Source organism: Pituophis catenifer, unplaced genomic scaffold (genome assembly GCF_029215685.1).
Source record: "Pituophis catenifer annectens isolate HBS135680 unplaced genomic scaffold, rPitCat1.0.hap2 SCAF_2, whole genome shotgun sequence".
Lineage (NCBI taxonomy): Eukaryota > Metazoa > Chordata > Lepidosauria > Squamata > Colubridae > Pituophis > Pituophis catenifer.
Genome location: NW_027256882.1, coordinates 74,564,894 through 74,576,915, shown reverse-complemented (window position 1 = coordinate 74,576,915; position 12,022 = coordinate 74,564,894). Strand labels below are relative to the sequence as shown.

At 36.3% G+C, this 12,022-nt stretch overlaps 1 protein-coding gene across 1 annotated transcript in view; it reads left to right on the top strand.

Annotated features, from left to right (window-relative positions):
• The window catches only part of CACNA2D3 (calcium voltage-gated channel auxiliary subunit alpha2delta 3), a 579,692-nt gene that overhangs the window by 464,806 nt on the left and 102,864 nt on the right, over positions 1-12,022 (top strand). Inside the window, exon 18 of the mRNA XM_070933639.1 lies at positions 10,570-10,653. Coding sequence (XP_070789740.1) covers positions 10,570-10,653 — 84 coding nt within the window. The remainder of the gene's footprint in view (positions 1-10,569; positions 10,654-12,022) is intronic.

Genomic DNA, 12,022 nt, shown 5'->3' with positions numbered 1-12,022 from the left:
ACTCATGTTGAAATTTTGGAACATTCCTCAGTAACATTGGCTGTGCTTTTTAAAATATTCCCCTTAGCTCCCTGACTTTACTTTGTTTCAGAAGTGGGATCAGGCAGAAAGATGAAAAACCCAGCAAGAGGATTCAGAATTGTTTTCCTCTATTAATAACAAGCACAGGCCAGTGACAGTAGTGGGACACATTTTTCCCTGGCAGCTGAGGACCAGTTTGGGCAGTTGTCAAAGAGAGGATCAATGATAGTCTTCCACATTTCCACTGGAAAAATTTCACTCCTATTTGAAATGAACATAAAACTTTTGTTCGCACAGGGAACACTTTAGAGCCAATCCATTGACTTTTAATACAAAAATTATTAGGACTGAAGAGAGGCATCTGTACAACCGAGGTCAGAAAAACACATAAAATGATGCTTCAGGTTCAGAACTTGCCATTTCACAACAGGTTCTGTAAGTGAGGCACATGCGTCAGAGGGTCAGAAAATAATTAAAATCACGTACAGTTTCAGAAGAGAGCTTCATCTGTTGTCCTGTTTTTGTTTACTTTTTTGGCATCAGTGCTGGAATGAATAACCTCATAGATTAGGCAAAATGTAGTTTAGCAACATAATGTTGGCACACTATCCCAGGCCAAAAAAAAAAAAAAAAAAGATAGCACATTAGATTCCACCCACCTTCTCCTCTCTCCAGTGAATGTGAGTCATTCTATAGAACCAAAATCCCACCTGGTTTTCAGTGCATGGTTATGTTCCATACTGCTGGCCATATCAAAAGGACGGTATGCAAGAAATTCACTACTTCAAAACTCTTGATTGGTTCCATCCTTGCTGTACTTAAACAGAGTTCTTTCTACTATTCTTCATTCTATTATTAACCATTTCTTCAATACTAAAAATCATTTCTTTACATGACATTCCTCCCACCCCACTACCATGAACTAAATTTATCTACTGGTGGATAATGAAGTTGCCTCTTTTTGCAATATTAGGCTCTTTTGCTGTTTCCCTGATTTTCTCTCTTAGGCTAGGAAAGGAAAGGCAGAAGTGGGAGCAACATTGCATCCTGCGTATCATATTTCCTGGGCGGCAGTGGTGGGTTGTGGATTGGGTGAACCGGTAGCAGCGCCAGCGGGAGGCTCCGACCACCTGCCTGGACACTTCTGCGTGCTCATGAGCAAACCGGTAGCAATGGGATTTGCAACCCACTACTGCTGGGCAGGGATTTATACCCTAGTTATTCTGTGAATCAGTGTGCTTCTTTTGATATATCCAGTTGATAACTTTTTGGAAATACAGAATGGAATGGAATGGAATGGAATGGAATGGAATGGAATGGAATAGAATAGAATAGAATAGAATAGAATAGAATAGAATAGAATAGAATAGAATAGAATAGAATAGAATAGAATAGAATAGAATAGAATAGAATAGAATAGAATTATTTATTGTCCAAGTGTGATTGGACAAACAAGGAATTTGTCTTGGTGCATACGCTCTCGGTGTACATAAAAGAAAAGATACATTTGTCAAGAATCATAAGGTACAACACTTAGGAAAACAGTCAATATAAATCTTAAGGATACTAGCAACAAGATTACAGTCATACAATCATAAGTGGGAGGAGGTAGGTGATAGGAAATAGGAAATACACTATAACCACTGTTACTGTAAATTACAGTGTACAGTGTACCTTCTGTATTTTTAAAATCTATGGTTATCTGTGGGCATTTAATTCATGCTGTTTTCCCCAAGACTCTATTTCTTCTATCTCAGAAGCTCTCATTTACCTATTTTAACTTTAGGATTTGCTTATTATTGTTTTGATATGCAAACAGTTCTGATTAGTCTTTTTCCTATGATCACTGGGAACTTTTGTCATATCATTTCCAAATACATCTAAGAACATCCGGATATGGTACCCAAGGAATAAAAATTCTTTTCTTTGATCATCTTCAGCATTCAGCATTAAAGCTATATCCAATGTGTATTTACCTGGATGTAAGCCTATCAAAATATGGTTTTATTTTGAGAATATAAATTTAGGATCATGCTGCATAAATTAGACCTAGCCATATTTCATGCCTTCTCAGAAGCAAGTCGTATTTAGTCTCAGATAGTTGAATCAAGGATAGTTTGAAGATTGTTAGATTATTATTGCTATTGCTGTTATTATCGCCGCCACCACGATGATGCATTTTCTTTAAGAAAAAAATTTGTTTCATTTTTAAAAAGCTTCATCCAAGTTGAGCTCAGTGCCTGATAATTTCCATGGATACATTTATGTGTAGGGGAAATGGAGGTGGAAAAGCATGGACTAAGTGCTTCCAAATCCTAAATCTTTGGCAGGGATTTCATAAATCCTTCCCCAAAATCAAAATATATCAAGCTTAGAAGCCATCCAGTCCAAATCCCATCAGCTACAACACCTTTATTCAACTCCCAACATGTACATTTCACTAAAACTAGGCTGTGCTACCTTTGGTCTCATCTGAGACTTTGTCACCTTACACCTTACCAAATCATTTGGGGAATTTCCTTTATCCAACATACATTGTAAAATAGGTTCATTTCTATCCTAAGAAGGCAAATTATCGTATTTTTCAGACTCTAAGACGCTATGGACTATAAGATGCACCTAGCTTTTGGGAAGGAAAGCAAGAAAAAAAAATCTGCCTCTGCCTCCTTGCAACAAGCAGCCATTTTTGGTTGCTTTTCAGAATACATATTATTCTTATTTTTATTTTTTTCTAATATTTTACAGGAAAGTTGCAATAGATAATTTTTAAAGAGTGTGTTTTAAATAGCATGAAAAGTCATCACTTGTTATTATTTAATAAATAATGGTGCTCTTTAGATTGAGATCTTGAAACTGTAAAAATGTAAACTGTTAACATTTGGTACAAAGTAGTTCAATTTTCCTATGTATTGTTTCTTGTAAAAGGTAGTTCAAACAAATAATTTTTCAAGAGTTATATTGGTTTATATTGTTTTACATCTGTCTTTTCAAAACGACAGAAAATGTCCCTGGATATGCAAAAACGGAATGTATGTGTGCGCTAAAATGACAGCTATTTTGCTTTCATAATAAACTCCTGAGTTTAAATTAAATATATGAACTGTCACAATACATTGTACATAGCAAAAAAGCCCAACATATTTAAAGATTGTTGAATCAGTATTAACATAGCAGTAAATTCTGAGAAAAATTGTTTCTCCTAATATAGAAAAACAGGAATCCAAGTCTCAGAGGAAACATTAATGCCCACTTAAGTAGTGTTAGCCTTTCATAAGCAGCAAATCTCATTTTTCTCTGGGGAAGCCTGCTGGAAACTAAGATAACCTACACTTACCCTTGCTAATTCAGAGGCTCTATAAAACTCTACAGCTGTAGCTGTCAAACAAATATTTAAATAAACTGAGTAGTGAAAATGCCTTGTGTTCATTTAAATAACTGAAGAGTCCAATCATTTGGATATCAACAATTATTTTTGTTGGTATTTCCATCTTAAAAAGAGCATCTGAATCCCTGTGAGAGCAAAAATTGCCATTCATTAGCAATCCAAAATTATATATGTTAAAAAAAGACAATTAGCTGTTTGATGGCTTTGCTGATAAAACCAGTTGTAAATACAAATGAAATGCAAGAAATTTGGTAGCAATACTTACAGTTTGTTGTTTCTTTCAACTTTGACTTTAGGTAAAAAGACATTCACTGAGTTGAAGTCTGCAAATGTTGAAATAAGGGCAGATGTTTTAAATTATTTCCACACTAAAAAGATATAATTATAAGCAGCTGTCAGTTTTACATAATCCTGAATGATAACTTCTTAAGAATGCAAATGAAATATTAAATATAGAAGATCTGATATAGAAAGAATCATATGCAATATAAGTCACACAACTAATTTACTTCTTTGTAACAGATTTGAATGAAGATATTTTTTTACCCCATGTTTATAGGTGCATAGAAAGGTGCTCCTCGTTTTTCTCATCTATTTAGATGAAGACTTATTAAACTGCCTTGTAGACAAACATTAATTGAGTTTCAATAGTTGCCTCTAAAGTATAAAAGGTCAGATTCTATGTTTCATGTGTCAAGGTCACTATGAGCCATTTTGTCACAAGGTCCAGATGGTGAATTATGAAATCAATCTGTTTTCCCTCCAGTTTTGAATGGTGATGTTGACCATGAAAGAGAAATCAAATAACTGCTAGAGACCTTCTTAATATTTATTTATTTATTTATTTATTTATTTATTCAATTTATATACCGCCTTCTCCCTGAGATATGGTATATCTCAACTATTTCAGAAACTGCTTTTGTTCGTATAATGTAACATTAAAAAATACAAAGTAAAGAACTACATCAAAGCCAGATATTTCCCCAAAAGTAATGGGAATGCGGCCATGAGAACCATTTAATGTATGAAATTGGAAACCACTACACCAAATACAATTTTCCTAACTGTCCACCTTCAATATACAGGTGAAACTCGAAAAATTAGAATATCGTGCAAAAGTTCATTTATTTCAGTAATGCAACTTAAAAGGTGAAACTAATATATGAGATAGACTCATTACATGCAAAGCGAGATAGTTCAAGCCTTGATTTGTCATACTTTTGATGATTATGGCTTACAGCTCATGAAAACCCCAAATTCACAATCTCAGAAAATTAGAGTATTACATGAAATCAATAAAACAAGGATTGTACATAGAACAATATCGGACCTCTGAAAAGTATAAGCATGAATATGTACTCAGTACTTGGTTTGGGCCCCTTTTGCATCAATTACTGCCTCAATGCGGCGTGGCATGGATGCTATCAGCCTGTGGCACTGCTGAGGTGTTATGGAAGACCAGGATGCTTCAATAGCAGCCTTCAGCTCTTCTGCATTGTTCGGTCTCATGTCTCTCATCTTTCTCTTGGCAATGCCCCATAGATTCTCTATGGGGTTCAGGTCAGGCGAGTTTGCTGGCCAATCAAGCACAGTAATCCCATGGTCATTGAACTAGGTTTTGGTACTTTTGGCAGTGTGGGCAGGTGCCAAGTCCTGCTGGAAAATGAAGTCAGCATCCCCATTAAGCTCGTCTGCAGAAGGAAGCATGGAGTGCCCCAAAATCTCCTGGTAGACGGCTGCGTTGACCCTGGACTTAATGAAGCACAATGGACCAACACCAGCAGATGACATGGCTCCCCAAATCAACACAGACTGTGGAAACTTCACACTGGACTTCAAGCATCTTGCAGTGTGTGCCTCTCCATTCTTCCTCCAGACTCTGGGTCTTTGGTTTCCAAATGAGATGCAAAAGTTGCTCTCATCAGAAAAGAGGACTTTGGACCACTGAGCAACAGACCAGTTCTTTTTTTCTTTAGCCCAGGTAAGACGCTTCTGACGTTGTTTGTTGTTCAGGAGTGGCTTGACGAAGAATACGACATTTGAAGCCCATGTCCAGGATCCGTCTGTGTGTGGTGGCTCTTGATGCACTGACTCCAGCCTCTGTCCACTCCTTGTGAAAGTCCCCAACATTTTTGAATGGCCTTTTCCTGACAATCCTCTCCAGGCTGTGGTCATCCCTGCTGCTTGTGCACCTTTTTCTTCCACACTTTTCCCTTCCACATAACTTTCTATTAATGTGCTTTGATACAGCACTTTGGGAACATCCAACTTCTTTTGCAATTACCTTTTGAGGCTTTCCCTCCTTATGGTGGGTGTCAATGATGGTTTTCTGCACAACTGTCAGGTCAGCAGTCTTTCCCATGATTGTGATTCCTACTGAACCAGACTGAGAGACCATTTAAAGGCTCAGGAACTCTTTGCAGGTGTTATGGCTTAATTAGCTGATTAGAGTGGGACACTTTGAGCCTAGAATATTGAACCTTTTGACAATATTCTAATTTTCTGAGATTGTGAATTTGGGGTTTTCATGAGCTGTAAGCCATAATCATCAAAAGTATGACAAATCAAGGCTTGAACTATCTCGCTTTGCATGTAATGAGTCTATCTCATATATTAGTTTCACCTTTTAAGTTGCATTACTGAAATAAATGAACTTTTGCACGATATTCTAATTTTTCGAGTTTCACCTGTATATTGAACTGCCATCATTCCAAACAATATGTTGTTTGGCAATCCCAGGATGAGCAGAGAGCATCAAGCTGGGAATGTGACGTGATTTATCTGTAATTTACAAGAGTCCTCGGTATTATCATCCCTAGAAGTGATATAATTATTTGCAAAATTATATGTGTGCACTCACACACTTGCCTGGTAAAGAACAGCTCACTTCTGTAGAAATAGTTTAATGGTTTAAGATATTTTAAGAAACTAGCTTTTCAATACCAAAGATTTAGACTTTTCCTATTATCATATGCAATTTATATGCTAATGCTCATGTATGTGCACATAGATCTGTCATCTATCATCCCTCTTTATATGACACAATTAACTGTTGGTTTTCATTGTAATAAAAGTTGGAAATTTTACTGCATGCCAGTTTATCATTGCCAGCTGGCAAGAAACACTAATCAAAAATAACTGATCTCTATTGCCAACTATAATCTAAAAACTTCTGGATTAAAAATCTTAAATTATACCCTTCTTCTAAATGTCTTTATTGGGGGGTAATCTCATTTTTTTATTCAACTCAATCTTGGAAATTTGCCTTTAAGATCCCTTTCTAGGAGATAATATGCTTCATGTCCATCACAAATTCAATATCTCTGAGTAAAGGACTTTATAAAGTTAAAAATGACTCTATTTTATAAAACCCCAAGATTTTAGAAAATCAATTAGAATTGTGCCAATGATAACACAATCAATCAATTGATTAATCCCTTAAAAATCAGGAAATTAAATTAAGAATCTCTACTGGTGCCAAATAGATCCCAGGGTGAAAATCATAAGCATGCCAATTTAATGGGGACTTCAGCTCAAATAAATGTAGCAGAAAACTATATTTTTAGGTCCAAACGTTGATCTCTCTTTCCCATTCCAATAGTGAATAAAGTTATTTTAGAAAAATTGTCAGAGTTTGTCAGATGTTACATCTGGCTTGCTTTGTAAGTGACCACAACTAGGTAAACATTTTATCTATTAAAAAATGGCCAAGAATACTACCATTCTGGTTTTATGTATTTAAGGATTATTTCCACTGCCTTACTGCTACATTCTGGAATTTTTTAAATAGACCTCTCTTACATATAATTCTTTTTACTGACTTCTCTAGCATTTTGCACATAATCTGCATTATTTTAATATACTTGATTTACAATGTATGTTGCATTACATACAGTGTTTTACACTATACACTGCATGAACAAATAACTGAGATAGTAAACCAGGTGTAAATTTAAAGCAGAAATAATTAAAATAAATTAGAAGAAAAGTATCCATAGCAAACAATTTAAAGTATTGGAAGTATCATGTTATTATATATTACATTTTATTTCATCTTTCTTCCATACACATGGCATAATATACAATTCTCTCTATCTCTTTTACCTTCATTTTGGCTAAAGCAGGCTACTATAAAACAAGAGGTTTCTGACTGAATGGGGCTATGAACCTGGGTTTAGTCTGACACTCTATTATAAAAACAGATTTCAGGTGATTCAGTAAGGATTGTCATGGTTGTCACTGAGGAATGCAAAAGATGCATTTCAAAGTTGACTGTGATAAAAATGATCAGACAAGCTTTCCCTCACAAATCTGTGTAATGCTATTTCCAGAATTTATGGTGCGATATTGTAAGCTATGGGCATAGATGTGAATAATGAGAACAGAGCTTGGCAGGCTTTGTATTCTAACAGGAATCATAAATAATGTTCCTCTAACCTCGATGAAAGGAAGGAGTTGGGAAAAGATATTTCTTTTGGCTCTAGAAGTTGAGGGAACATCAGTAGAGCTACCTCAAGCTAAATGGCATTGACTGCCAGTACTTAGCTGCTCATTGGATTCTGATCATGGCAGCTTCCCTCTAGTAAGCGGAGCAACTTGGACCATTTATGTAGGTGAGAAGCTGACAGCATCTAGTACTCCTTATTTTGAAAGGTTTTCAGCTTCTGTAGGTCAGGACTAGAACTGGTAAGGGAGAAATCAAAGTATCTGCTATGTTTCAGTTGATTTGGACTGTATCAAAGGCTTGTTGGGTTGAATCCTATGGTTTTGATACATTCTTATGCTCATGAAAGATACAGATTTTATTTTTTCTCTTTCACATGGGAGAAAGAAGAACTTAAACATTTGCAAGGTTCAGATAGGACAAGGAGCAAAGTAGGAAAATGGCCAAGGGAGGAGTATCTATTTGACTTGACCATTCATCTTCTTTCTTTAATTTTGTTAAAACTATGCACAAGCTTGCACCGTTTTCTGGAAATGGTCAGGTAACCATGCAATATTTCAAAGTCACATGACCAATATTATATCCTGAACAAGCTGTAAGGAGATCCCCAATGATGCTGAAAATAAGCGCACCACATCTTTTTGGAAAGCTAAAGATAGAAAAAGACCAAAGAGAAGGAATGAGGACACATTCCTAGCAATTACTATGAAGTTGGCAATTTCCTCTCTCGCCAGGTTCCCTACTGAGAATGACCACACCTTAACCATTTCAGTTTTTTCCATATTTCAGTTGCCACTAGCCTTCCTGAAGGGATTGAATTAAAAAGGGGGAAAATTTGACTGAGTACTAGCTAGGCTTTTCATTGTTGGGAACAATGTTATGTCATTTTTGACAGGGTAAGAATGCATGTCTTATGTTTTTGCAACCTCTGAATCTCACATCTTCCAGTAGCATCACTTTGATCCTTACCAATCCACATTGCAGGCAAACAGATTGCAAATCCAGAACAAATCACAATGTTAGGTCAGGAAGTGTAAGGCTGAAAATTAAAGAGATTTTGGGATGGAGGATAGTTTCTTTGCCTTTTTTTAGGTTCATTTTTTTTATCAGAATACGACATCAAATAAAAGGGATAGCTCTGTTCTGATTTCATCCAGCAAAAGTGAAACATGCATAGACTAATGTGTGAAAAGGAAGCAGACTGTGATTTTGACTTTAACCATTGCTGATTATGTTGTGCCCACAGCACTCCTTCATTGCCCCCAGTCCCTTCTGTCTTCCTGCAACATTCCATTTAGCTATACCTGTCTCCTATGCTGGTGAGAAACCATGTTCATTGAGCACAGAACTCAATGTGTTGCTCCTAAATTCCCTCTTTCTCTTCCTCCAGCCCTACATCATTAACCCTTCTGGCTCATCATTTTCTTGTTCAGCTAGCTGCATGAGTCAATTATGGCACTAGGTATATAATTAGTTCTTAAATGTCCATGATGACACTATTCCCTGGCACCAGTTGAATGCAAGCTCACCGTGCTTTGTTGTTAAACAAGGGATAGAGGATGGTGCTATGATGAAACACAACTGCTCTTGACTGATGCAGGAACATCTTTGCATGAAGAATTTAGGTCCCTCAGAAATAACAAGTGTGAATATTTTGTGTGTTGCAACTTTAAGATTATAAACTTGATTTTGAAGCCTAATTGCAATTAATGGATTCAAAATGGCTTTTGAACAGAGTTAAGTTTAATAATGAATAACAATCTTTAAAATATAGCCTTTGATTTATTTTTTTGGAAAGCTAGCAAATTCCATTTTAGACATCAGACTTAACCTACACATTGGAAAATTACTGAAGTTATTTTTAGTAAGATCTCTTTGCTGTTGGATGCAGCAGGGGGCAGGATTTTTCTACATTATGAAAACACCACCAATGTCAACTCATTTGTAACTGTGATGTTTATTTTTTTTTAAGTGAGATTTACAGTATAACAATACCAGTGTTTATTGTTACATTTCCTTATTGCTGTGTTTCTTGCATTTTTCTCCATGAAAGAACAGATAAAATGTAATATCAAGCAGATACTAACACCAAGTTTCCCAGGAGTAGTCTCTTATCTTGTTTAAATAGAAATATATAAACAATTTGTTGATAACACTCTAGGAAATATAACTTCCTGCTGGTCTGGAAGAGAAGGTTCAAGATGTCTTTTGTAAATTTTGCAAGTATGACCAAGGTCTTGCATATTTTCCATCTGCTGTAGTCTGAAGTGGTTTGCAGCAGAATGTAGCTTGAATTTTATGCATAAATTGTGTGGCACATAGTTCTGTAAGAAAATGAATCACTATTTTTTTATTCTATGTTGAAACTGTTGCAAGGATGCATTGCCAATAAAATACAATACATAGGAACAATAATGGAAAAGGCATAGTCTGATTAACAGGATACCTTTTAAATGTGCTGTCTCTAACTACTACAGTCATGCTGGCTGGATGAGATGGGTTTGTAGTCCAGCATGGAAAGTTGTTGAAAAAAGCATACTCCAAAAGAACAGTTTTTAATGCATTTATGGAAAATTGAACATAATAAGGGGAGAAAGTTGATTACGCCTGTATCGATTTACTAGAAAAATAGAAGTGCCAGGGTTTTTTTCACCCAGCATCTCATTTCTCTCTCTCTCTTTCTCTCTCTCTCTCTCTCTCTTTTTTTTAATGACCCTAGTATGAAGAAGGGAAAAAGCGAAGAAAGCCTAATTACAGCAGCGTTGACCTCTCTGAGGTTGAATGGGAAGACAGAGATGATGTGGTAAGTAATAGTTCAGTCACTGCTTGACAGAAAAGTCAGTTGCACTCACTACCAGCTTGACTGAGCAGCAGGAAGAGAAGAAAGGAAAATGATAAGCCACTTTTTTAAAAATGGGTACATTTTATTTTTATCTCATTTTGTGTTAACCCGTTCCCAACAAATACAGTTCGGTTATACTTGATTAATATAATGGGAGTTTCCAGGATGCTTCAGTTGTGTTTTAAATTTGTGTTTGTGTGTCTATATAAGTGTGAGTGTGTAGTTATTACTTTACTTGTTGCATTTACCAGCCCGTCTTCCTCTGGTAATTCAAAGCAGCTGAAGGGGGAAGGGTCTCCCTTCATTTCATTCCTACATAACTTTACTAATTTGAGCTGGAACATTAAGAGAAAAAAAGGATCTTCAGTGCAACTGATGGAAGAGAGTGTAACAGGATCAGGGTCTTTCTGTATCAATACAATTCCTGAGTTTTCAGGTCTATTGTGCAGAGCCTCCCTTGTTTTTAACTACCTACTCTGCTAGCAAAATCAGTAAATCACTAAGAGTGTAGATAAATAAATAAAATCTCTTTTTCCCTCACTTACTTTCTTTTCTCAATATATGCTATAAGACTCCTCTTACATCATTCATTATCCTCAAGTCAACCTTTTGTGAGCAGAACATATACAAAACAGTGCTTTCCTAGAGGTATTGATCAAAGGGGCAGTGTCTTTGATCATGGAGGCATATGGAATCCTTCACAGCTGTTCACGTCTTAAATTCATCTGATGTCTTCTCAAGTTCCTCAAGTTCGTCATGGCAGCACATTTGCATAATGTAACTTTATCCTGTGACATGGAACCAATGGCTAGAAGCATTTTCTTTTACTAGTTCCTAATGTCCACCATATAAAGCCCAGTATCTACTATCATGGAAGAGAAATGGCTTCTTTCTCCCTATTTTCAGTCCTGGCTTTCAGTCCTAGGATGGAAGTGGCCTAACCTAGGAAGCAGATTCTTACTAGATCGGTGTAGTCCCAGTCAACTCAAGGACTGCACTAGGCTTGACTGGCCTGTGGAGAGCTACTCTTCAGGGCCCATTGGGGAAGGAGACCTCAGGAGTTCCAAAGGGATGAAAGAGTGGCTATGAATATCTGCAAACTGGAAGAAAAAAGTACCAAGAGAAAGGTCAAACATTGATCTCACAGATATAATGGTAGATCTCATATACAGCATGCCTGGAACTACTGATACTAATACATTGTAGATGTAGGTAGGGTTGTTTTTCAACATGGAAGAAAAAGGGGGAATGAATCTTCTAAAGTAAATATGGGAGAGATGTATTGTTTTATGATATACACTGCCCAGAGTCACTTATTGAGATGGGCAGC